Source organism: Aquarana catesbeiana, linkage group LG06 (assembly GCF_042186555.1).
Source record: "Aquarana catesbeiana isolate 2022-GZ linkage group LG06, ASM4218655v1, whole genome shotgun sequence".
Lineage (NCBI taxonomy): Eukaryota > Metazoa > Chordata > Amphibia > Anura > Ranidae > Aquarana > Aquarana catesbeiana.
Genome location: NC_133329.1, coordinates 190,650,398 through 190,678,358, shown reverse-complemented (window position 1 = coordinate 190,678,358; position 27,961 = coordinate 190,650,398). Strand labels below are relative to the sequence as shown.

The 27,961-nt window shown below is 42.6% G+C and overlaps 1 protein-coding gene across 4 annotated transcripts in view; it reads right to left on the bottom strand.

Moving 5' to 3' along the window:
* Positions 1-27,961, bottom strand: part of GSPT1 (G1 to S phase transition 1) — a 455,031-nt gene that overhangs the window by 286,453 nt on the left and 140,617 nt on the right. For 3 of the 4 annotated variants that reach the window (XM_073591172.1, XM_073591173.1, XM_073591174.1), the window contains one exon: positions 19,009-19,230. The exons of the other annotated variant lie outside the window; for it this stretch is intronic. In XM_073591172.1, coding sequence (XP_073447273.1) covers positions 19,009-19,230 — 222 coding nt within the window. The remainder of the gene's footprint in view (positions 1-19,008; positions 19,231-27,961) is intronic. 4 annotated transcript variants of the gene reach the window in all.

Below are 27,961 nucleotides of genomic sequence, written 5' to 3'. Positions count from 1 at the left end.
CGATTCTGGCCAAAATGAGAATCACGATTTTATTTGCTTAGAATAAAGATCACGATTCTCGCAGTGTAAAATCTTTTACATTATACAAAAAAAATTGGGCTAACTTTACTGGTTAGTTTTCTTAAATTCATTAACCGCTTGCCGACAAGTGCACGACAAAGTACGTCGGCACAATGGCATGGCTGCGCAAATGGGCGTACCTGTGCGTCCCCTTTAAGGCACGCCATTGTGAGCACGCTGGTCTGCTGCATATTCCGTGAACGCGCACGCGGGTTCCGCGGACTCTATGTCCGCCGGGGGCCCGCGATCATGTCACGGAGCGCAAGAACTGGGAGATGCCTTTGTAATCATGGAATTTCCCTCATCTGCCTAGTGACACAACAGGAATCTACTGCTCCGTGTCATCAGGAGCAGTGATCGATGTCATGTCAGTGGTAGCCCATCCCCCCTACAGTAAGAATCACTCCCTAGGACACATAGTTAGTTAGTAGCAAGGTTGAATAAAGACACCAGTCCATCGAGTTCAACCTGAGTGAGTGTCTACAATTATCCCTATTTTTTTTTTAATTAAGGTACCCATATAGCGCTGTGTCAATTTTTACGCAGCGCTCCACACATATGACACACTCACATCGGTCCCTACCCTCAAGGAGCCCACAAAATATATGACACAACCCCTTGATCGCCCCGTAGTGTTTAACCCCTTCCCTGCCAGTGTCATTTATACAGTAATCAGTGCATTTTCATAGCACTGATCGCTGTAAAAATGAGAATGGTCCCAAAATAGCGTCAAAAGTGTCCACCATAATGTGAGTCACGATAAAAATCGCAGATCGCCGCAATAACTAATAAAAAAATAAATAAATAAAAATGCCATAAATCTATCCCCCATTTTGTAGACGCGATAACTTTTGCGCAAACCAATCAATATAAGCTTATTGCGATTTTTTTACCAAAAATATATAGAATAAATATCGGCCTAAACTGACAAAAATTAGTTTTTTGTATACATTTTTGGGGGATATTATAGCAAAAAGTAAAAAATATTGCTTTTTTTTTTCCAAAATGTTTCTTTTTTTTTTTTATAGCGCAAAAAATAAAACACGCAGAGGTGATCAAATACCCCCACAAGAAAGGTCTAGTTGTGGGGGAAAAAAAAAAAAAAAAAAAAGTATGTCAATTTTGTTTGGGTGCAACTTAGCACGACCACGCAATTGTCAGTTAAAGCGATGCAGTGCCGTATCGCAAAAAGTGCTCCGGTCAGGAAGGGGGTAAATTCTTCTGGGGCTGAAGTGGTTAAAGTAATTTTTGGGGGTTCAAAGTAATTTTCTAGCAAAAAATTATTTTAACTTTAAAGCAACAAATGTCAGAAAAAGGTTTAATGTTTAAGTGGTTAAACTTTCCTCATTGCAACGGGGAAAAAACCTTGGTTAGCCTTACCGGTAACTGTATTTATAGGAGTTTTTCAGGACAGCACCTGGAGAGAGCGCAGCTCCACCCACTTCCCAGGAAACACTGCAGTTATCCCTTTAAAGCCTGGACACTTCCACAATGGCCTCAGTTTTGTTAGAGTACCTCCAGCCATGCTGAAATTATATAAGCAGAACATAGCAACCACAACACATTAACATTTCTAAACATTTATAACCGAAGGGAGGGTCATTGGCGCTGTCCTGAAAGACTCGTAGAAATACAGTTACCGTTAAGTCTAACTAAGGTTTTCTCACCTCGTCTTTCAGGACAGCACCTGGAGATAATAATCGAGTACTTACTCTTAGGGTGGGACCACCGCTCGCAGGACCTTCCTGCCAAACGACTGCTCCGCTGCCCAGAGCAGGTCCATCCTATAATGAGTAAAGGTGGAATAACTTGACCATGTGGCCGCCCTACGAATTCGCCATGGCGAAGCTCCAGCTCGTTCTGCCCAGGCCGTAGCTACAGCCAGAGTTGAATGGGCCACTACCCCTCTGTGGGAGGTTCTATTTCCGCAGCCCTATAAGCTTCGTGGCTAGCCATCCGAACTCATTTACCAATCGTGCTTTCAGAAGCTCCGTAACCCTTATGAGACCCAGAAAATAAAACAAAAAGATTTGGATAAACTCCTTTGTTACCTCAAGATAGCGAAAAATGCATCTCCTTACGTCCAGACTATGAAATGCTCTTTTAGGGCCTGTTGGATTTGTACAGAATGTTGGTAGAAATAACTCTTGAGACCCTGCAAAACAACCGATAGATTCCATTTGGGAAAAACACTTAAAAAGGCACTGGTCTGCCTTGAAAAACCCGACGATCCAAGGGTCTAGAAATAACCTCTCAAAAAAAAAAAAAAACAAACAAAAAAAAAAACTGATAGTGCAGCTACCTGAACTTTCAAGGTGCTTGCTGCCAAACCATTCTCTATTACGTCCTGAAGAAATTCCAGAACAGAAAAGTTCTCCTTTGGAGAGTAATTTTTTTGAATCACACCAGAAATTGAAGCATTTCCAGGTTTAAAAATAAATGGCCCTTGTGACACTCTTCCTATTTAGCAGGGTACAAATTAAAATCGGACAAACCCTTACTCCTCAGGATTTGCTCCTCAGTAACCAAGCTGCCAGGTTGAGTTGACCTACGTTGGGAGTCAGCAAGTCCCTTTGGACCAGAAGTAACCAATGGGACTCTACCGCCAATTTAAGTAGGCCTGAAAAACAAGGCCTCTTGGGCGAATATGGGGCCACTAAAATCAGAGTTGTCTTTTCTACCTGTAGCTTCCTGAGTACCAACAGGATCATTTGTATAGGGGGAAAAGCATAACAAACGGAAGGTCCAGCGCTGCGCCAGTGCATCCACTATCCGCTGAAAGACCTCCTGACTCAGGCTTCATTCCGACTCTAGCACCCTTTTTCTGCTTAAAAAGTCCGCTATCTGGGAGAGCACATGCGCAGGCGGCCGGAGCGGCTGCAAGCCTAGACTGCTCCGCACACTCCCGGCACACAGAGCCTTCAGTAGCAGCCCTCCTACCCCGCTCGTCCCAGCACAATACCGGGACGGCCGGCACACAGCGCGGAGCACACCCCCCATGCTCACCTGATCAACGGGAAAGACCTGTGGTGGCATTTCATACCTGCCTCGTGGTTCAGCTAAAAAAAAAATTCAAGATGGCGACCATGATGGCATGAACCCTGTACAAACAGGGAAGGGACAGCAACAGCAGAACAGGGGACAGTCATCCACTCACGGATCGCTCTGCATGGGCTCCCCCACAGCCTTCCAATCCTTAGGTGAGTCGACAGACCATCCCTGTCCCTCATCCAGCCCTGCCAGATCCCTGTCACAGACTTTATTTCTGTCCAAGCCCTGCTTCCCATACTTTATCTGCTTTAGAAAAAGGATATGGCTGATATATTCCTTAGCTAGACCAGTTGCCAAGATATAGATCCTGACAGTTCTGAGGGATCCCCAGATGCTTTGACTGCACCATTACCATACTCTCCAGATACTATCTCCTTGCACGCTTTGCGGACATGTTGAAAAAGGAGTTAGAGAAAGTAACATCTAAACTGACCTCTGATCTGAAGCAAGATTTTCAGAATTTAGGATGTCGGTTAGACAGTATTGAATCCAAAGTTGATGACACTGTCCACAGAGTAGCACAGAACTCTACCATGATTGAACTCCACAATCGTCTGGAGGAAGCTCACACTAGAATTGACGATCTTGAAAACCGTGCCAGACGGTATAATTTCCGCATCTGTGGTTTACCAGAATCGGTTAAAGACATAATCTCCATCACTTCTTCCCTCATGCAATCAGCTGTCCCAGATATTGACAAAATCCACATGGAGATCGATCACATTCAGAGCCCTAGTTCCTCTGAAACTAGATGGGCCTCACCGAGACAGGATTGTAAAACCCCATTTCTTCAGGGTCAAGGAAGGGGTCATGCGATATGCCAGTGAACACCCAGACCTGGAAGTTGAAGGTTATCAAATTCAAGTCATTGCAGACTTTCCCAGGCTACCATTCAAAAAAGAAGAGCATTTAAACAGTTGCTTTCCCCTCTGATTCAACATTCGGTATGGCTGGAACTATCCTTTCCATTTACAATTCACATATATCAATCGATCATATGCCTTTTCTACATTCGCAGACGGTGAAAAGATTTTGCTGAAGTTGGGATTTACAGTATCTCATAATCCCTCATCTCTCGACCCATCAAGATCCAACAGCCCTCATCCTCCGCTTTCACCTCTTGTGTCTTTCCCAGTCCTTGGAGAAATCCGCAACCTCACGCCAAGTTACCTGAGAAACTCCTGACTGATCCATATTGCCTTGCTTTTTTTTGTTTTGTTTTGTTTGATACCTTACAGCAGTGGCTTCTCAGTGGTCCTATTACGGGACATTAGCTGCTGCCTAGGTTTGGTTAACCCCCCCCACCCCCTTTTTTCTCTTCTTCCATTATACCATACACCTGGTATCTATTACCTTTTAGATCGTTCTGATATTATCAAACTTGGGACCCATTTGTCTTGAAAAATATTTGCTAAGTCTATGAATTGTGGGTCCATTATTACTGTACGTTTGTTTTTTCTTGTTTTTGTGCTTTGTTTTTTTTGTTCAGGAACATTTAGCAGGGCATTTTACTTGCTATTTAATATTTGTGGCGGGAGGAGGCTATGCACTCTCCTTGTCTGTGGGACTCCCCCCATTACCCTTGGTGGAGACTCCCGCACTCCCAGAACCAGTGTTCTGGAATACATGGTTATACTATATTTTGTTTCAGTCGTTCAATTTGTTTTTCCATGTTATACTCCCTGATACTGGGTGTCTCTAAGCCCATGTATCGACTACTCTTTCTCCATTTTTAACCTTTTTTCCCCTTCTCTTCCTTGAGGGTCAGCCAGAGGTTCTCGGTCTCCGGATATACCCATACATTGGAATCGGTGGGTAAGTTTACCTGTTACAGCCGTTTATACCTTTTGCCATGTCCAAGTTAACTGACCTGAACGGAACCATACGACTGCTTTCGCATAATGTTCAGGGGTTGGGCTCCCCATCTAAACGTATTAAGGTGTTTAACTATTACAAAATCGCTGGGTGCTGATATTGTAGCTCTTCAGGAAAACACACCTAACACACCTTTCTTCTTCCTTCACCCCCCCCCCCCCCCCCCGCTATATACATAAAGACACTACCCCGTTTGTTATTTTGCTAATGCCAGGAAGAAAAAACGAGGGGTGGCGCTTTATAGGGACGACTCTCATTCACTGAACCTAAAATAATGAAGGACCAGGAGGTAAGGTAACTAATGGTAAAGGGACACCTAGGGAGTAATTTAGTGACATTTTTGGTCTATTATGCCCCCAATACGAAACCAGGTAGCATATTTCAAATCCTTGCTCCGATCTTCGGCGCCGGAATTTGAGGGAGATGTGATCCTAGCTGGTGACTAATATAGCATTAGACCATATACTAGACAAATCTCACTTAACTTCAGTCCCCACCCAAACAAAGCCGTATATTTGCTCAGCTGTTACATCATCACAACCTAGTCGATGCTTGGAGGGAGGTCAACCCTACCGCTCGTGACTATTCCCACTTTCCTAGGGCTCATAATCGTTATTCACGTATCGATCATGTGTTTCTCCTTTCGGGACTCTTACCCAAATTGACTGCAGCCAAGATAGTGTCGACGCCTTGGTCTGACCATGACCCTGTGATTCTAATATTTTCTAACTTAACGATCAAGTTAGCTAGATCCCACTGGAGGCTAAATGAACCGATCATCCGTAACAAATCTTACTGCTTAGATATTATGACTCACCTTAAAGCTTACTTTGATATTAATAAAGCAGAAGATACCACTCCTGCCATTAATTGGGCCGCACACAAAGCCTCAATACGAGGTTTCTTGATACAGTTGGCATCCAAACTTAAAAAAGCTTGCAATAAATTATGGTCAGAACTAAGGAATATGAAACTCTAGCTACCCAACACAAACGTTCCCCACATCCAGACTTGTTTGTTCAAACTTGAACATGCCTGTACAGAACTCACTATTTGCCTTACCACGAAAGCGGAGAAATGCCTACGCTGGACTAATCATACATTTTTTACCTGGCGTGACCGACCGGGCTCATTGCTGGCACGTAGACTTGCTACTAAACGCACACATACTGCTCTCCCAAAAATTAGACTCAGGGGACAATCTCTCCCAAAACCCTCAAAAAGTTCTTTGCGAATTTCAAGACTTCTATATTACCCTATATACCCCAGCCCAGGGCTGCATGTCTACCTCTATCAACAATTTCCTACACACTACCATCTTATGGAATCTCATAGGCAACTTATGGACCAACCCATTACATGTGAAGAAATACACAATACTGTTAAATTGTTGTCTTTACATAAATCGCCTGGCCCTGATGGCCTCCCCAATAAATATTATAAAAAGTTTTCTGAACAACTGGTTCCTCATATGGCTCTCTAGTTCAATTCCTTGCAAGATGGTGGCGAAGTACCTTTAGACGAAAACAGGGCTTCCATTAGTGTTATACCTAAACCAAAGTCTCCACTGATATTCTTACTTACTGCCCTATATCATTGATTAATTGTGATCTCAAAATTCTTACGAAGCTTTTAGCGTTGTGACTGACTGCTTTTCTACCACAGTATATCCATAAAGACCAATCTCTGCTTTATAAACGCAAAACGCTAGACCAGATTCGCCGATCTATAACATTGATTTCAGCAGTTTATTCTAAATGGGATGCTCCTTGGTCTAGGGAACTGTTACTACTTTCATTGGATCTTCATAAAGCCTTTGATAGCTTGAACTGAGATTTATTTACCACTTTAGAGGCCTTTGGATTTGGTTCTACATTTCATTGTTAAAAACACTGTATAGCAATCCGTCGGCCTGGGTCTCCATTCGTGGTTATAGATCACCTCCACTTCCTATTTGACGTGGAACAAGACAGGGCTGCCCACTTTCTCCATTACTTTTTGCATTAGCAATTGAACCTTTAGCTGTCACAATTCAATCCCTAAAATACAAGGAGTAAGTTGTGGACAACTTGAGCATAAATGTTCTGTTTGCTGACGACATCATGTACATTACTAATCCTAAAGTCACTCTACCTACTCTGCTGTCTGTTTCATCAATTTTCTCAGCTCTCAGGGCTCGCTTTAAATACTCATAAAACAATGGCTCTTAATATTTCCTTGCCCCCCTCGACAGAACAGAAATTACAATCCACCTATAATTTTCAATGGGCATCAAGCTCCATTCCATATCTATGCATCCAACTGACGTCTTCGATTTACACACTGTATCGGGCTAACTATCCTCCACTCTTTCACCGACTCCGGGAAGACCTTCAACAATGAGCATACTATCCCTTATCTTGGTTCGGTAAAATCAATTCTATTAAGATGACATTTCTACCCAGGATACTTTATTATTTTAGAATTTTACCTATTGCAGTCCCGAAGGGAGAACTACAACGACTACAATCAGATGTTCTCCATTTTATTTGGGGTAATAAAAAGCCTTGCATGAACAAATTGACGTTACATGCCTCAAAATCATGTGGTGGGCTTGGCCTCCCTAATTTAAAAGGTGACTCAATAAGGGACTCCTTAGGATAGGTGACTAACTTGATGGAAATCAACCCTACCCTTTGCAACACTTTAAAGACACAATGCAGATGCCCTCTAGTGAATTGTTTAGGTATAATCAACTTATTTCCTTTATACGTTCTAAACTTAATTATATAGACCTCTTACACTAACAAATTTTGAATTATCTTGTCAAACGAAGGACCTTCTGTGGGGACGAATATCTACAGTATATGCCACTCTTATTGACCCGACGGGACTTGAATCACTTTTGAATTATCTGACTGGCAAGATATGGCTTATACTTTATCTAAAGTATCCATTAACACAACACTAATTGAAGCCAATTATAAAACCCTCCTTCGCTGGTATTTAGTACCAACCAGGGTCGCTAAGACGCATCCATCTGCATCTCCTATGTGCTTTAGACGATGTGGCCAGGTGGGTACGATGTACCACATTTGGTGGCAGTGTCCAACTATCACTAGATTTTGGATTTGTATATTCAACCTGGTGTACTCAATGACAGGGGTTAATAACCGTAGATCCCGGAAACTGCACTTTTAAAAACTTCCTGAAGAAATCCCTAAAAAGAAAAAAAAAAAAAAAAAAAAATCGAAGCTAATCATATACATAATCTTGGATGCCAGAATAACCATTGCTAAATAATGGAAGCAGTCGATAGTTCCTATTGACTCTGAAGAATAAGCTTAACTGGATCATGGTCAATGATAGCCTCACCTGAACTCTCCGCAACAATGCTAAGAAATTCAATGTGCTATGGGATCCATGGATAAGATATATAATTTCTCCCTCCCGATTCACCTCTGACTGACCCTTCCCCCTTTCTTTTTTTTCCCTCTTCCTCTGCTTTTCTTCCTTTCTTTATTCCTCTCTAAGAATATCTGATAAACAGTAAATGTTAGAGATACAAGATGACTTGATATTACATATAATTCTACGTAGTTGATACTTATGAAAAAGGGCACAAGGGAACCCCCCACCCCTCCCTTTCCCTTACCTATCCCCCTTATTTGGTTCTTATGCTATACCTTTTCCTTGTGCTATCACCATTCCTAGTAATACAGGTCTAAATGGCTCATGGGGATTCTACAGTTAGCTCCATAAATATTGGGACATCGACACAATTCTAATCTTTTTGGCTCTATACACCACAATGGATTTGAAATGAAACAAACAAGACGTGCTTTAACTGCAGACTTGCAGCTTTAATTTGAGGGTATTTGCATCCAAATCAGGTGAACAGTGTAGGTATAACAGTTTGTATATGTGCCTCCCACTTTAAAGGGACCAAAAGTAATGGGGACAGATTAACAATCATCCAAACTTTCACTTTTCAATACTTGGTTGCAAATCCTTTGCAGTCAGTTACAGCCTGAAGCCTGGAACACAGACATCACCAGACGCTGGGTTTCATCCCTGTTGATGCTCTGCCAGGCCTCTACTGCAACTGTCTTCAGTTCCTGCTTGTTCTTGGGGCATTTTCCCTTCAGTTTTGTCTTCAGCAAGTGAAATGCATGCTCAAATCGGATTCAGGTCAGGAGATTCACTTGGCCATTGCATAATATTCCACTTCTTTCCCTTAAAAAACTCTTAGGTTGCTTTCACAGTATGCTTCGGGTCATTGTCCATCTGTACTGTGAAGCGCCGTCCAATGAGTTCTGAAGCATTTTGCTGAATATGAGCTGATATTGCCCGAAACACTTCAGAATTCATCCTGCTGCTTTTGTCAGCAGTGACATCAAATACAAGAGAACCAGTTCCATTGGCAGCCATACATGCCCACGCCATGACACTACCACCACCATGCTTCACTGAGGTGGTATGCTTTGGATCATGAGCAGTTCCTTTCCTTCTCCATACTCTTCTCATCACTCTGGTACAAGTTGATCTTGGTCGCATCTGTCCATAGGATGTTGTTCCAGAACTGTGAAGGCTTTTTTAGATGTTTGGCAAACTCTAATCTGGCCTTCCTGTTTTTGAGGCTCATCAATGGTTTACATCTTGTGGTGAACCCTCTGTATTCACTCTGGTGAAGTCTTCTCTTGATTGTTGACTTTGACACACATACACCTACCTCCTGGAGAGTGTTCTTGATCTGGACAACTGTTGTGAAGGGTGTTTTCTTCACCAGGGAAAGAATTCTTTGGTCATCCACCACAGTTTTCCGTGGTCTTCCGGGTCTTTTGGTGTTGCTGAGCTCAACGGTGCGTTCTCTCTTTTTAAGGATATTCCAAACAGTTGACTTGGCCACACCTAATGTTTTTGCCATCTCTGATGGGTTTGTTTTGTTTTTTCAGCCTAATGATGGCTTGCTTCACTGATAGTGACAGCTCTTTGGATCTCATATTGAGAGTTGACAGCAACAGATTCCAAATGCAAATAGCACACTTGAAATGAACTCTGGACCTTTTATCTGCTCCTTGTAAATGGGATAATGAGGGAACACACACCTAGCCATGGAACAGCTGAGCAGCCAATTGTCCCATTACTTTTGGTCCCTTAAAAGTGGGAGGCACATATACAAACTGTTATAATTCCGTTCACCTGATTTGGATGTAAATACCCTCAAATTAAAGCTGAAAGTCTGCAGTTAAAGCACGTCTTGTTTGATTCATTTCAAATCCATTGTGGTGGTGTATAGAGCCAAAAATATTAGAATTGTGTGGATGTCCCAATATTTATGGACCTGACTGTATGCAACTAATCCCTAAAGAATTAGAACCATATTTAATGACCTGGCCATTAACGAATTATATCCCTCTATGTTAGTGCATCCTGTTAACCTCACCAATCCACCAAATATACTTTATTTCTCAGCTTAAAGTTTTGAGGTGTTGTATCTTGACATATCCTGATGGAAGGACATTCAGATGTCTATGCTTAATTTCACATCTCTAGGTTTTACCATTTATTGAATATACTTTCTATGACATTGTCCTATTTGAATAATAAAATAAAAATATATTGAAAGTTAAAAAAATACAAAGAAAAAAAAGTCTGCTATCTGGTTTAGGCTGGCCTTCAGATGTACTGCTGTTAGGGATGCTACATTGTCCTCTGCCCAGGTCATAGTCTGTAGGGCTAAGTCTAGAAGACGCCGCTCCTTATGCCCCCTGCCTTAAGATGTAAGCCACTGCCGTGGCATTGTCCGACAATACCTGGATGTGCTAGCCTCGGATCATCTGTCTGAAGGCCCACAACCCCAGGAAAAGGGCCCTTAATTCCCTCCAGTTTGAGGATCTCCTGGACTCCTCCACTGACCAGGACTCCTGGGCCAACTGGTTCGAGATGTGTACCTCACCCCCCCCAGGAGCTCGCATCTGTCAGAATTTTTGCTGCAGCAAAAATTCAGGAGCAAACCCTTGCTCAAATTCGTCTGATCCCTCCACCACCATAACTTTCTTTTTACTGGGGACGGGATCCTTATCTGTTTTTCCAAAGACTCTCCGTAGGCTCAACTCTGTATAACAGCCTGCTGGAGGTCTCTCACATGGAGGCGGGCCCACTGAACAGCTGGGATAGAGACTGTAAGAAGCCCGTGTGGACATGGCTGCTTGAACTGTAACAGCCACATTTGTCTGCACTCTTTGCTGCTGCCTGTATGTACCCTTACTATCTTTACCTCCGGGAGGAAAATCTTTTCCTGTAATGAGTCAATAACATAGCCCAGGAAAATAATCACTTGAGAGGGAATTAGGCTTGATTTTTTTTTTGTTCAAAATCCAACCCAGACTCTCTAAATGGCTCTGTGCCCTTTTCAGATCCCTGCGTAAAAGATCCTCTGAGCTGGCAAAAAAAAGAAGGTGGTCGTCCAGATATGGTAGTACAGATACCCTTCCAACCTGAGTGTTGCCAATGCTTCTGCCATGATCTTCGTGAAGATCCTTGGGGAAGCAGAGAGACCGAACGGGAGAGCGTTGAACTGAAAGTGTGACACCACTGCCCCTGCTCTAATTGCCAGATACACGCATCTCTGTGATGCCAGTGTTATGGGAACATGCAGGTATGCGTCCCTTAAATCTATGGAGGCTAGAAAGCACCCAGGAGTTTACTCACGGAATAAATTGTGTCCATACGAAACATTTTGTACCGGATGGGCCCGTTTAAGATCTTTAAATTCAGTATTAACCTGAAGTTTCCTGACGGATTCTTTGCCAGAAAAACATGAGAACACCACCCTAGTTCTTCCTCCCCCTGGGGTACTGGGATAATTACCTTCTGTTGAAAGAATTCCTGCAAGAGTGATGTCATCGACACAGATTTCTCCTGATCTCTGGGGAGCCGTGTCACATAAAAACGAGACGGTGGGCTTTCCAAGAACTCCAGTGTGTAACCCTCTGGAATTCCCGCGACCCCTTTGTGGCCTCCAAAGTTTCTCTTGTCCAGTTTCCTTTGAGTACCTGGTCTGGTAAAAAAAACAATCTTTTTAGGTTGCGGTGTCACCTTTTTGGCCGGAAAGGCTTTTTTCCTATCCGCTGTTCTATCTAAAACAGCGTCAAGATCCGGGCCGAATACCAGATCCCCCTTGAAGGGTAGGCCACACAACTGCGTTTGAGGCCGAATCCCCCAATCAGGTCTTGACGCACAAAGCTCTTCTAGCCGAGTTAAAGCTGAAGATCTTGCGGACATCTTCACCGACTTAGCCGAAGCATCCGCCATGTAACCTACTGCCTTTTGTAGGACTGGCAAAGTATCCAACAAATCTTTCCGAGAAGTACCTGCCTCAATATGGCCCTTTGGTTGTTCCAGCCAGTGTTCTAAATTCCTGGCCACCACTATAGATGCCATAGCTGGCTTGATATTAGCTAGTGTAGAATCCCAAGCTTTTTTTCAATAAAGAGTCAGCTTTTTGGTCCATAGTGTCTTTCAAGACCCCCATGTCTTCAAAAGCTAAATCGGTGTTACAAGATACCTGCGAGAAAGCTGCATCAAGTTAAGGTCTCTTGTTCCAAACTTGTGCGCCATCGTCAAAGGGAAATCTCCTTTTACGAGACCTGGAAAAGAAAGGGGCCCTCTCTAGATCCTTCCATTCCCTCTTTATAGAATCTGTCAGCACTTTATGCACCGGGAACATGCGATGCTTGACTTCGTCCATACCCTGATACATCTTGTCATGTAAGGACAATTGGGTCTTATCCTCCTTAATATTCAGGGTCGTGTGAATGGTTTTTAGAAGGTCCTCTACCTCTTCCAAAGATAACCTATAACAAGACCTGGGTCTGGCCGGTGCATGTGGCTCTTGCTCCTGCCACTACTGCTGGTTGCTCTGGCTCCATCCTCCAGTACACAGAAGCCGTCCGGTAGCCATATAGAGAGCATTGCCTCTTTTAAGATTTGAATTTTCCCTGGTCCTTCGCAGCTGCGAGGACCGAAAACTGTACGGCCAAGGCCGCCTCCCACTTCCATGTTTCAGTGGCCGGAACTGGAGGCCGCCGCACACCGCCCGCCACTTGGACCGGCCGAGTGCAGGCTTCCAGTCTTTGCGACAGAGACAGTCCGAATCCGCCGTCTATCGGTACGGGACCCCCGGGCAGACTCTGCCCTCCCCGGGCTCAAAAAGCAGGAGACACCATAATACCCCCCACCCATCAGGGGGGTAATGGGCTGGGCCTTAGAAAAGAAACAATGACATCAAACAAGGTATGCCCTTAACTTACCTCCACTTGGAGAGAGCGCAGCACACCCCTGGTCCCCTGCAGCGCTTCCACCATGGCCGGAGGAAACACTACAACTGAGGCCAATGTTGGAAGTGTCCAGGCTTTAACCACCTCAATACAGTGCATTTTCAGCCCCTTCCTGCCCAAGCTATTTTTCAGCTTTCAGCGCTGTCGCACTTTGAATGACAATTGCGCGGTCATACAACACTGTACCTAGATGAAATTGTGTTAATTTTTTCCCCACAAATAGAGCTTTCTTTTGGTGGTATTTGATCACCTCTGCGGTTTTTATTTTTTGTGCTATAAACAAAAGAAGAGTGACAAGTTTGAAAAAAAACTATTTTTTTTTTACTTTTTGCGATAATATCCAATATTTTTTTCTTTAAAACAAATTTTCTTCCTCAGTTTAGGCCGATACGTATTCTTCTACATATTTTTGGTTTAAAAAAAAAAAAAAAAAAAAAAAAAATCGCAATAAGCGTATATTGATTGGTTTGCACAAAATTTATAGAGTCTACAAAATAGGGGACAGATTTAGAACATTTTTATTATTTTTTATTTTTTTACTAGTAATGGCGGCGAGCTGCGATTTTTATCGTGACTGCGATATTGCGGCAGACACATCGGACACTTTTGACACATTTTTGGGACCATTCACATTTATACAGCGATCCGTGCTATAAAAATGCACTGATTACTGTATAAATGTGACTGGCAGAGAAGGGGTTAAAACTAGGTGGTGATCGAGGGGTTAACTGTTTGCTAGGGAGTGTTTCTAACTGTAGGGGGAGGGGACTCACTAGGGGAGGAGACCGATCGGTGTTCCTCTGTATTGGAAACATACCATCGGTCTCCTCTCCTCTGACAGCACTGTGGATCTGTGTGTCTACACACACAGATCCACGGTCCTGCTGTGTTACCGGCAATCGCGGGTGCCCGGCAGACATCGCGGTCGCCGGGCAGCGCACCGTGTGCCCAGTGACATGGCGCGCCTTCGCGCGCGCCCCCTGGTGGGCCAGGAAAGCGAGGTCGTCATATGACGCCCCCCCACCACAAGAGCTGCGCTGCCTGGCCGTCAATTGACAGCCGGCGGTCAGCAAGCAGTTAAAGGAACTGCAGTGTTTCCTGAGAAGTGGGTGGAGCTGCGCTCTCTCCAGGTGCTGTCCTGAAAGACGAGGTGAGAAAATCGTGATAACGATTGACGATTAGTCGTGCAACTCTAAAATTCTATATATTTTTTTCCCCACTTTCTGCTATAAAACATATCCAAAAAAAAAAAAAAAATCCCAATAAGCGGATATTGATTAGTTTGTGCAAAAGTTATATCTACAAACTATGGGATTTTTTTTTTTCTTACTAGTAATTGCGGGGATCATAGAGAGTTGAACACTGAAAGTTTTTGGGGAACCCCGTATCCCTCACTCCTGGACAAAACAAGACCCCATAAACCCCTCCTTTTCCTAAGTAGGACCAGACTCTCCCCCGCCCCCTCCCCCCAACCCTAGATAACGCCAGACCCCCCTATACCCCCACTCCTAGATAACACCAGACCTCTAGGCCCCTATATTCCTAGATAATACATGGCTCACAGTACAAAGCCTCTGATCAGCTGGGATCTCCTCCCCAGTGCCGGGCTCTTGTCTGATCTTCTCCCCAAAGCTGGCATTGTGGGTCTCACCAGCGGGCAGGTTGGTCAGCAAGGGCTGAAAATGAACCACCAGCTGCTGGTTCGGTATTCCAGATCATGAAGTTGATCACCTAGTCTCGACTCAGTTGAATCATGACTGATTATGGTTACAGGTGGCAGAGATCACATTGTTCTGCCCTACCATGTCACCCTTCCTTAGAGACATCCACAGATCATAGGAGCCCCCCTTATAGCAAAAAAAATAAAAACCGCAGAGGTGATCAAATACCACCAAAAGAAAGCTCTATTTCTGGTGGAAAAAAAAATTAAAATTTAATATGGGTACAGTGTTGGATGACCGCGTATTTGTTATTGAAAGTGTAACAGCGCTGAAAGCTGAAAATTGGTCTGGGCAGGAAGGGGCTGAAAATACCCTGTATTGAAGTGGTAAAACCATAGAGTCTTTCAATAGCATTGCTCTACCTTATCCCATTATGCATACTCACTGTAGCAGGCCATTCTGGTAGACAACCTCTATTGCATCATCCCAGGAAATATGGAACCTCCTTTGTGTTCTATTAGACTGGCGGGCATGTTCCATTATTAGACCGGCGGGAATCAGTTATCGCTCCATGCAGGTATGAAAGCCGGAGTTGGGGGGTGGAGCTGGGAGGCGGAGCGGCTCTACAGATATTTTCCTCAGTGTGTGTAAAGCAGTGAGCGGAAAACACAGACATGACAGAGGAGCAGCTGACAGGAATCCTCACTGAGTGGAGCGCAGTACTAGACGTTCGGGATTTGGTCAGGCATTGGCTTCATCCCCAGGAGCCTCATGGGGCCCCCCACTGGTCCCAGACCCTCGAGCAGTGCCCGATGGGTCAGTCTGCTCCTGGATCTCATCCTGACGTACCGGTACATCGCTGTACTTCAAGTGATTTTACCAGGAGGATGCAACCGGGTATTTTTTTAATTTTGTTTCAGCCATCAATCTGCTTTCTTGTAAAAATCAATACTAGCAGCTAATAATTACAAACTGATGAGAATCAACACCTTGAAAGCTGTATCCCACTCTGTTTCTCAGTAGTGAATTTAAATGTATGCCTGCAAACATAAGGGCAGATTTAGCGCCCTTTCACACTGAGCCGCGCCAGGGGCTTTGCGGCTGCTAGCAGGGCGCTTATAACCCCCACTAGCGGCCGAAGGGTTAAATGTGCCCAAAAAGCGCTGCTGCCTTAGCACTTTAGCAGCACTGTCCATTCATTTCAATAGGCAGGGGTGGTGGAGGAGTGGTATATACACCGCTCCTCCACCTCCCCAAAGACGCTGCACACAGCTCCAGTGTGAAAGCACTCAAGCTCACTGAAATTAGAATGGCCGCACACCACTGAAGGTCAAAATCCTTTTTTTATTTGGACATCCCAAAAACTACAGGAATCAGAATGATGGGTAAACTACCTGAAAACCTGTAAATGTAGTGCAGGAACTACTTTTGCAAATTGGTGCGGTGCTGCACCGATTGGAACAGTGCCTATGCTGGCATTAGGCTGTGACTTGTCATGAGATTTGACCCGTCGCTCCAATATGAACGAGGGCTTATTTGTAATGCTGAACAAGGTGCTAGAAGCCAATTGGTTAATTTGCACAGCTGCTCCAGATGCTGTCTGTTGCAGTTTTATTCAATCTCCCCCCCCCCATTTAGAATGGTAGATTTATGCTCAGATCAAACCTGCAAATGATACAGATAAAATGACCTGAAGAAAAAAAACATTAGAGGAACTGCAGTCTGCTCAAATAGTTGGTAATAAAAAAAAATCTTTGCCATTCTGAAGCTTCCTTCCAACTATTTTGCATATTTTATATATACTGTGATTCTAAATTATGCTGCAACTATTTTAACTGGGCAGCTGAAGCTGCTGCCTGTTGACTTCCTAAATTTACACAGAGGCACACCTCCAGCTCTGCAGCTCTTATTGGCCCTCTTATGACTCATCCCCCCCTCCCTCCCTGACAAACTCACTCAGAGTGAGAGCTGTGCACGTCGTCATAGGCCTAGGCCTTTTAGCTGACAAGAAACAGGAAGTGGGCTGTATAAAAGGCATTTACTGGCAGAAAGAAAAAATGTTTTACTATCCAAAATTAAAACAAGGGCAGAAGATTTAATAGATGGAAAGCTGAAAAAATTACTGAAGGTCTGCTTTAAATACAAATTATCCATGAGTTAAGCCTAATTAATCTCTTTTCTCACCTTACTTTTTTCTGTTTAATGTTTTTTACAGTTAAAGTGGTTCTAAAGGCAGAAGTTTTTTTATTTAATCTTAAGACATTAAGATAAACAATCCTCTGTGTGCAGCAGCCCCCAGTATACTTACCTGAGCTCCCTCTCGATCCAGCGTTGTTGCACGAGAGCCACAAAGTCCAGGGACTCTCCCTCCTGATTGGCTGAGACAGCAGCAGGCACCATTGGCACCTGCTGCTGTCAAAGTCAGTGAGCCAATGAGTCTTGGCCCTGTGTTTGAATGGAAACATTGCAGGGGCTCAGGTGCCCCCACAGCAAGCTGCTTGCTATGGGGGCAGGAGGGGCCAGGAGCATCGGTGGTGGACCCGAGAACAGGAGGATCTGGGCTGCTCTGTGCAAAACCACTGCAGAGAGCAGGTAAGTATGACTTTTTTTTAACAAAGACTTTAGTATCACTTTAACATTGGAGCATTTTTTTTTAACTTACATTAAATGTAGGGATGCACCAAAATTTCGACCACCGAAACATATCCGAAAATGGCCCTTTTCAGCAAAAAGCCGAAAAATTATTTTTGCCGATACTGGCGTGGAAAATGGGGTGGGGCCTGGGCGGGGCTCACCCTGGGTTGGTTGATCTGTCCATCAAAGTTCCCCGGACAAGGGGGAGGGGCTGTACGTGACGGCGCGCAGCGGGGAACACACAGCTATTGAAATGAAAGCTGTGATGTTCCCAGCACTGTAATCAAACAGGCGGTGGCTCTTCTCTCCCTTCACTGGATGCACTACTGGAGACACTGGTTGGCTGCATCTGATGGGCATTGATGAGGCTGCATTGATCTCCTGTATCATGTCCGCAGTCTCTGACCATCTCCTGTACCATGTCCGCAGTCTCTGACCATCTCCTGTACCATGTCCGCAGTCTCTGACCATCTCCTGTACCATGTCCGCAGTCTCTGACCATCTCCTGTACCAACACTGCAGTCTTTGACCATCTCCTGTACCATCTCTGCAATCTCTGACCATCTCCTATACCATGTCCCCTGTCGCTGACCATCTCCTGTATAAAAATATTTTTAAAAACAGTTACTTTTGGTATCAGTGTTTCGGTATCGGTTTTCGGGATCAAGGAAAATTTTCGTTATCGGTTTCGGCACCAAAAAACCCATTCAGTGCATCCCTAATTAAATGAGAATTAAAATTCTATCCAAAAATTTAAAGTGCTACTAAAACACAACATTAAAAGGCAATTATTTTAGTAAATATAAACTGCTAAATATCTTTTCTCAGCAGTATATAGCAGTCTTGTGACTTCTACAAGTGTTCAGGAGGGCACTGGTTAAAACTTGGAGGAGTTTTCATTCTCCTCCGACTGTCCTATGAGGCTGAATGACCCCTGACCCTCTGAACAGTGTTGATTGGCCCTTGGCGATCACCCCCCCCTAAAAAAAAAAAAAAAAAAAAAAAACAACATAAAATGTTCCCTTTTAATGTACAGTGACACCAATTTTAAAACTGGATTGGTCAAACTAGAAAAACACATTTTCACAGGACAATATTGCAAGCCCCGCATATCCCAAAATATCTATATGCCCTGTATGTATTATAAGTTATGAAAATATTACATTTTCATATAGAAATTATTGCTAAATCAATAACCGTGGAAAGGTTATAATATAAATATAAAATGTGTTTACATTTACCAATACCGACTGCTTCGTCTGTTTACAGAGCTTAATATCTCAATCTTAAATTTACAAACGAAACAGGTAAATGGCTGTTCCAACCCCTTGATGTGATCTGTCAGTCTAAACAGGTTTTCACTTAAGTACACACTACTAGTAAAATAAAGATAAAAGCTGACATACCAACATGCCCAATAAAGACCACATTAACATGCTCTTTTTTGGGGGCGTCTGGTGGGGCAACAACAGTTTTGGGTTTTGTGATCTCCTCTTCCTCTTCCATTTCCTGAGCCACCTCTTCAGCGGACCCGCAATCTCCCGAGAAACCACCTCCTGGTTCTGCTTCGTTTGGTTCATCTTTGTGATCCCAGCATTCTTCAGGAGACATTTCAGTTTCTCCATTTTCTACCGTAAAAATGCAGGGTGCAACATATCAGACAAACAAAATCAGGTATACAGTACCAAAATAATGCCAAACGACACTAATAACCTTTTTGTTACATAAAAATACTTTGTCAGATGCTTAAGTGTATTATCAATTTTTTTTTTCAGTGAAGCCACTTTGGAACTATAGACTGAGGTGCACAATATAAAAAAAAAAAAAAAACAACACACACACACACACACAACATGACTTACACTTAAAGTGGATGTAAACCCCAATATAAAAAAAATTATTCTGTCATACATTAATGCATTTTATTGTAAACATACATACAGCTGTACCTCATAAAAAATGCTCCCTAAGCTTGTCTCAGCCCTCCTAGTCTGTGGGAGTGGCTTAGGACCAGGGAATAGTAGGCAGGGATGTGATGTCACACAATCCTACTTATACACACCCTCCAGCCTCAGCTCAAGAACGAGTACAGCACAGCTGATATCTTTATGCCTGTGGGCATGTCTCCTGAGTATATCCAGGGGAATACACAGAGGCCAGTGACTGTCAGTTCCGCTTACAGCACAGGATCTGTGCTAATCAGGGGAAAGCTGGTAGGAAGAGGCCAATACTAAAACATCCAGTGAATCCTGCAGCCTAAAGTGACAATGTGCACCAGGAAATATAAACCTCTGTAAACAGCAATTCAGAAGTTAGGTGCTGGGAAAAGCAGTTGTCAGCAGATTTACTTAGATTGTAACCACAGGGTTAAATGAAGTGAAGGAGATCTGTGTCATAAACCACTGGTGCATCAGCAGCTGATTGCACTGATGGAGCTTGATCTTGTGAAGGCAAAGAGCAGAAAGGAGAAACCCCCCCCCCCCCCCTCCCTTTTGCAGTGTATTACACAGAGGGTCGTTCTGGTTTCATCTTCAGCACAGCCTGTCACTCACAGGAGAGGTGGGGTGGCGACACAAATTTTCTGCTTCTGTCAGGTTTATGCTGTTCAGAAGAACGGGAATGACTTCTGGAGAAGGAGTTTGCTTCAAGATACCAAACTAAGCTCAAATACTTAGTATAGGCAATATCTATTCAACTGTATTAGACTGTGTTTTTCAGGTTTATATCCACTTTTAAAGCCCAATTCCAAAAGCTATAATCATCTGTCCCCTCCTCCTGCCGCCTCCAAGACTGAGAACATAGTAAACACTGCAGATCACTCGGTTCTTGGTCTTCAGTGAGCAAAGAGCCGGTGACGGTCAGTCATTGCCTCTCGGCTCTGCCCCTCCAGTGCTCACTTGAGTGCCGGACTGTGGAGGGGGTGGGAGCGGAATTCCACAACTGCTCTAGTGAATACGTGGTATACTGCCTGACCTGCCCATGTGGCCTGTTTTATGTGGGCAGGACTATACGCACCTTACGCCAACGTTTTGGCAAACACAGGCGCTTCATAGAAAAGGGCAGTGACAAACAGTGTCCCTCTCCATTTCCTGAAAGAACACCAAAAATCCACCAAAGGCCTCAAAGTCTGGGTCATAGAGGCCATTCCCAGAGACCTTCCGACTGCAGAACGTTTTAAACGTTTATGTCAGCAAGAAACGTACTGGACATATTCCTTGAACACTCTTTCGCTGGGGGGGACTCAATGAAGAAATAGAGACACACTCCTTATTGTAGCTTGACCCCCGCTATATATATAATATATATATATATATATATATATATATATATATATATATATATATATATATATATATATATATATATATATATATATATATATATATAACATATTTTTTATCGATATATCCTTTACAAATTTTATATATATATATATATATATATATATATATATATATATATATATATATATATATATATATATATATATATATATATATATATATATATATATATATATATACCCTTGACTATCAATCCTTGTCCCCGCTTTTTAGACATTTCCCACTTGGTTCATTTTCTGTTACCCTGGGATATGGCATAACTTGGGGGATAAACAACTTTTCCCCATCCCCCTCTACTTTATCCCATAATGTGCTCCATTGTCCACCAACAATGCATCCTTATGCATTTTTTAATCCCATTTGTGACACTTTCCTTTTTTCTTTTTTTTTAACCAATCTTTTATTAAAGTTTTCTTTTTATGTAATACTCGCTTATTAAATCAATGATCCTTTTTAAATAAAACATTTTTTCTTTTGCACATGAAACTATTGACTCTGAACATATTTTTCCCACTACCAATCTATTTTTTACATCCTTGTTTTCACAACGCGGGTCCGCTGGCTGTTGTGGTTCCACAGCTACGGATGTCCCGCCCACATCACAGTCAGATGTCCTGTACTTCCATTTAAGTCGCTCTCCTCCTGAGAGCAAACAGGCCAGTAGAAGGAGCTGTGAGCCCCGAGCGCGTAGCCTGCATTATCTCCTGTGTCTGGACACTTCCTGTGCACCGCTGACATCACTTCCGGGTTCCAGGGTGGTTAGCGTGGAGCTTCCACACACTGGACACCGCTGTCTAGCCTCTCTCAACCAGGAACCAACATCCCCTGAGGTGAAGGAGCGCCAGTGAAGCCTGCACACCAGCACATCCCAGGACAACACAACCCCTGATGGACATCGCCACCCCATCTGAACTGACTTACCAGTAAGTGTATGTATTACACCTTCACCATATAACAGTGTCAGCAGAGTTGGCGCCTCCACACCCCCCTTCCCTTTTCAGTACTATGCTCACAGAGGCTATGAACACCCTCTGGAGGACGGCTGCCTCCTCCCCCCCCCCCTTTTTTGTTCTAACATTAATGTTCTATCAGAACCATCATTATACAATTCCATAGCTGACATCACAAAATCTGAGCGCCGCAAAACCTTTCTTCTTCATTAGTAGGTAATGCTACTGACAGTTTATACAGCATGGACAGCAAGCACACTGCTTAGTAATTTAAATCATTTGTTTGGGCCAGCTTGCCCCAAATAAACTAATTAAAAGGGAAAAGAAATCTGAAGTTAGACCTCAACTTTTGAACATATCTCTAAAATATAAAATTACATAAAACCGAGAACCAGAAAACCTGGCATCTTAAACTAAATATGTAAAGGGATTGTATTCACAGCACCTTGATGTATACCGATAGTGAATCTAATCAAAGCATGACCCTTGGAAAGAATTTACTCTAAGTAATCACCAAAATCGAGCTCTTTGGCATCAGCTCAGCTCGTGTTTGGAGGAGAAATGCTACCTATGACCCCCAAGAACACCATCCCCAAACAAGGAGGTGGAAACATTATGCTTTGAGGGTGTTTATCTGCTAAGGGGACATGACAGGTTCACCGCATCAAAGGGACAATGGACGGGGCCATGTACCATTAAATCTTGGGCGAGAACCTCCTTCCCTTAGCCAGGGCATTGAAAATGGGTCGTGGATGGGTATTCCAGCATGAGAGTGAGCCAAAACACACGGCCAAGGCAACAAAGGAGTGGCTCAAGAAGAAGCACCTTAAGGTCCTGGAGTGGCCTAGCTGGTCTCCAGACCTTATTCCCATAGAAAATGTGTGGAGAGAGCTCAAATGTTCGAGTTATCAAAGGTCAGCCTCGAAACCTTAAGAACTTGAAGAGGATCTGCAAAGAGGGGGACAAAATCCTTCCTGAAGATGTGTGCAAACCTTTGGCCAACTACAAGAAACATCTGACCTCCGATTGTGGCAAAACCCTTGTTGGCAAAATACTAAGTCATGTTTTGCGAAGGGTTCAAATACTTATTTCACTCACTGAAATGCAAATCAATTTAACTTTTTTTGAAAGCTGTTTTTCTGTATTTTTTTTTCTGTCTCTCACTGTTAAATTTACCATTAAAATTTATACACTGATCATTTGTCAGTGGGCAAACGTACAAAATCAGCAGGGGATCAAATTTTTTTTTTCCCCTCGCTGTACACGCAGAGGTAACAGAGAACTTTCCTATACTCCACATGATTAGTGGGGCATAAAATACACATGCGTTGTATAATAAATAGTCATGCCTCTCCTTTTCTTCCCCCTATGGAACACCAGACCTCCCGGAGCACTTAGTGATCCCACCTTTAAACAGTGGCACCATGGAAACCTTCAATAGATCATATTTTTGGCAGATGTTGGTAACAGGCAGCTACTTCTTTTAAAAGTGCTAGAGAAATTTCCCTACTTATCCAACAATCCATTTCCCCTTCTGAAGGCAAAAACCTACATTACCAAAAAATTCTCTGACTGGGAGAACTCACTGGATCTGCTCTTAGGACATCTTAACCCAAATAAAGCAGCGTCTACCCTATATATAAAAAAATTCCGGCAAAGTGCTGGATTACACTGCCACAACCAGTGGTCTATACAAGTGAACCAAGGATAAACACCCCCCCCCCCCCCCCACTTTAGCTCCGGAAACAGCACTGCTTTACTTTGACAATTGCGCGTTCATGTGATGCTGTACCCAAATAAAATTGATGTCCTTTTTTGCGCCCATAGACAGCTTTCTTTTGGTGGTATTTGATCACCTCTGCGGTTATTTTTTGTGCTATAAACAAAAAAAGACCAACAATTTAAAAAAAAAAAAAAAAAATTACAAAAAAAGCGTATATTTGATTGCACAATGCACAAAAGGTATAGCGTCTACAAACTATGGGATAGATATATAGACTCTGTTTTATTGTTTTTACTAGTAATGGCAGCGATCAGCGATTTTAAGCAGGACTGCAACATTGCTGCGGACAAATCTGACACTTTTGGGGGACCAGTGACACCAATACAGTGATTGGTGCTAAAAAAAAAAAAAAAAAAAAAAATACAGTCACTGTATAAAATGACACTGGCAGGGAAGGGGTTAACAGGCAAATCAAAGGCTAACTGTTCCCTGGGTGAGTTCCCAGGCCAAGTATTCATAGATCCTGTGTTATAGGCTTGTACCTTGAGGTGATTTGACACCTTCCCTATACACCTACCCCACTCCATGGGTTCAGTTTTGTAGCAAGCAAAGCTGAGTAAAACAGAATAGAAGACAGCCTGGCCTGTTTTCTGTACTGCAAGATGTGGAATTCACAAGTAAAAAAATAGGATTTTTGACTAGTTTCTCTGAGTTCACTGACAGACACAGCGCTTTTTTATTCAGAACCATAGGGTTATATCGCCCCCTACAGGAGTAGGACACTAGGCAGAAAAAAAAAAAAAGAAGACCTGGCTACGCCCATAGGCAGTCTTAGGTGATATACACCCCCCTCTCTTCTACAGGCCTTCAGTTTTGTCGCAAGCAGTGTCAGAAGCATTAAAAACTCCACAGAATGGTGGGTGCCAAGTCTGTCAATGAACTTCCTTATTCAGAACCATAGGGATGTCCCAAAGCAGTGCCAAACATGAGTGGGGCAGCCAAAAAAAAAAAAAAAAAAAAAAAACAGGCCAACCAGCCAGTCTGGAGCTCAACCTGAACAGCAAGAAAACCCAGCACATCCACTTTGTAAAATTTTGTGAAAGCGTGCACCAACGACCAGGTGGCCGCCTTGCACACTTGCGTCACTGATGAAGGAGGCACTCAGCGCCTGAGTAGAGTGTGCCTTCACCGGGAAGGGAGGAACCCGACCCCAGACAAAATAGGCCTGAGCCACCATCTGTCTGATCCATCTAGAAATAGTCGCAGAGGAAGCAGACAGCCCCTTCTTTGGCCCGTTCGCGATCACAAACAGGGAGTCTAACCTGTTGACAGTGCGACAGCACTGAAAGCTGAAAATTGGCCTGGGGAGGAACGGGGTGAAAGTGCCCAGTATTGAAGTAGTTAAAAAGGAACTGAAGACCACCTAAAACATATACAAAACATAAATGGACCTTAACACCGAAACATGGCTGTCCTGGAAGACTCCTGGAAAGTTACCAGTAGGTTTAACTCTGGTTTTCCAAAATTGTCATCCAGGATAGCCCATGAGATGATTAGGGAGACGTTACCAGACTAGGTAGGGACCTCACTTCCCACAGGAAGCCCAACTGCAGGGAAAAATCTGAGCTGTATCAGAAAAATAGAGCTCAAAGTTACACAAGACTGATCCCAAAAAAATATCAGTTATAAAAGAAAAAACCTAGTGAGACTCTAGTCAACTAAAGACATATGAATGGCACTAAGCTTGTGTGACCAATATAACAAGGTAATTGAAGAACCTTAATCAAAACAGCCGTTCGGTTCAGATACTTGTGCTCATTGCAGTACGTAGAATGCACAAAACGCATGTAATTAAAAACTGAAGACTAGAGGGCAAGCTGAAAAAAAAAGACCAGCCACAACAGAACATACAGGCATTGATTAGGTCTGAGTTACGGTGGGGATAAATCACCTTGTACAAAACAAAAGCACATAGGAAAGTCTGCAGAAGCATAAAGCCAGCGACTTTCCACCACCTCTGAACAAGACAAAGCCCAGTGCCTTGAAACAGACATCTAAGGACAACCCTATTATACTGTGCAGTAATAGACTATGCCCAATAAATCTTTGTTATGGTGGCACCGCTAACAGCCCAAGCAACTGTACATCTACAGTCACTGAAAAGACCAAACAGTAGGGTGCTGGCCTAAACTGACAACTAGGGCTGAAACAACTAATCGATTAATCGACAACTAATCGATTATGAAATTAATCGATTACTATTTTCATAATCGATTAATCGGCCAGTAACATAATGGGGTTAAAAATAATAAAATTAGCCCTTTATAGTACAAAAAGAGCAAATAATCGCTACTGTAAATATTACTTTCACAGTTCTACAGTAAAAAAATTAACCCCTTACAGTAGTGATCATTTGCTTTTTTTGTACTATAAAGGGCTCATTTTAGTTTTTTTTTTAACCCCATTATGTTACTAAACATTTTAGACCTGGTTTACATCTTTGTGTTTTTTGGTGCTTTTTTGCAGAAACACACTACAGTTCATTTAACATGGTTTTCTATGGGACACGTTCACAACTATACTTTTTTTCAGCCGCTGCGTATTTGGAAAGGGTCAGGGACTTTTTTTTTTTTTTTTAACGCAAAACGGTGCTTTTTTGGTTCAATATACTTCAATGGAGAAGCTGCAGAAAAGCATGTAATTCGTTTTTGCAGCAATTTGTATTTTTTAATCTGCCCGACAACAAATTGGCCAAAAAACTGTATTTCTCTTCTAATAGTGTATATATATATATATATATATATATATATATATATATATATATATATATATATATATATATATATATATATATATATATATATATATATATATATATAGTATATCTCTTCTGTCTGTTATTCTCAGAATGGATTTAATATTTTGCTCCCTAACCATATAGTTGGTTGTTTATATTTACCGCTGCATAGAGATATTTAAGAATACATTGTTTTTTTTAAAAAAACTTTACATACTAACTAAATTATACACCACACTTTTTTTTAAGGTTATTAACCGATTAATCAAAACAATAATCGACCAACTAATCGATTATGAAAATAATCGTTAGTTGCAGCCCTACTGACAACTAATCGATTATGAAAATAGTCAACTATTTTCATAATCGATTAATCGGGCAGCTGATTAGTTGGCCTGTGTACAGAATGCAATATTTGTTTACATAGCAGGAAATACGAGAGAAGCACAAATACAGCTCAGTACATCATTCATACATGTCAGTAAATGCCTGAGAACTTGTATGTGAATGTGTGGAGCAAAGCCTCATGGGACATGTAGTCTCGGGCAGGAAGGGAGTCGTTCTAAAAAGGCAGAAGTTTTTTTATTTTTTTTTTGTTTTTCTTTTACTAGAACCAGATCAAAAGCAAACTGCATAGGTGTGAACAGAGCCTTATGCTGGCCATACAAATCCATTTTCGGACAAGAATATTCATATGAAAACTTTGTACATTTGCTGGATGAAAAAATGCCGTTTGAAAAATTTCACTTGCTTTTAACATTCAGTTTTAAAATTAATGTAATTTCTGAACAAAAACCACATACACGGTCTGAAAATTCCTTTCACCAAGAACTTTTTTATTCTGCTCCTTCCACTTTCTCCGAACGTTGGTTTGACCCCACTAACGATTAGAAAATCAAACAAACTTTCTTGTAATTAATTTTTTTTTGAAGGAAGACATTGTTTTTTTATGGCCAGCATAAGACCCCTTTCACACTGGGGCGGTTTGCAGGCGCTATTGAGATAAATATAGCGCCTGCAAACCGACCTGAAACAACCGCTGCTGTTTCTCCAATGTGAAAGCCCGAACATTTGTAGCATGCTTGACATATGCTACAAAGTCTTTTTGAACACAAGCGTGTTTTAGCTGCATACATTGTAGATTACGAGCTGCCAGCAACACTGAGTGCACATTAGTTGAAAATAGTTTGTCTCTTCTATCTCCATTTGAACAGTTAAAAGAAAAGCTCAGCTAATGCTTCCATTGCTGAAGTTATCTCCTTGATTGCTGCACTGAAGCGTCTGCTTGGAAAAGAGGTAGAAACAGACCATGGCGTAAAAACGGCTAAAACCACTCTACTGGAGGCCGTTACCAACCGGTTTCAAGACACCGAGTCCAACCCACTATACTGCATTGCAACAGTTCTAGATCCTCGATTTAACCACTAGCCTACCGCCCACTGTCATATGACGGCGGGACAGTAAGGCTCTAGTTCTGGGCGGACGTCATATGACGTGAGCCCATTTAAACAGGGCATGCGCGCGATTGTGTGCGCGCAGCCCTGT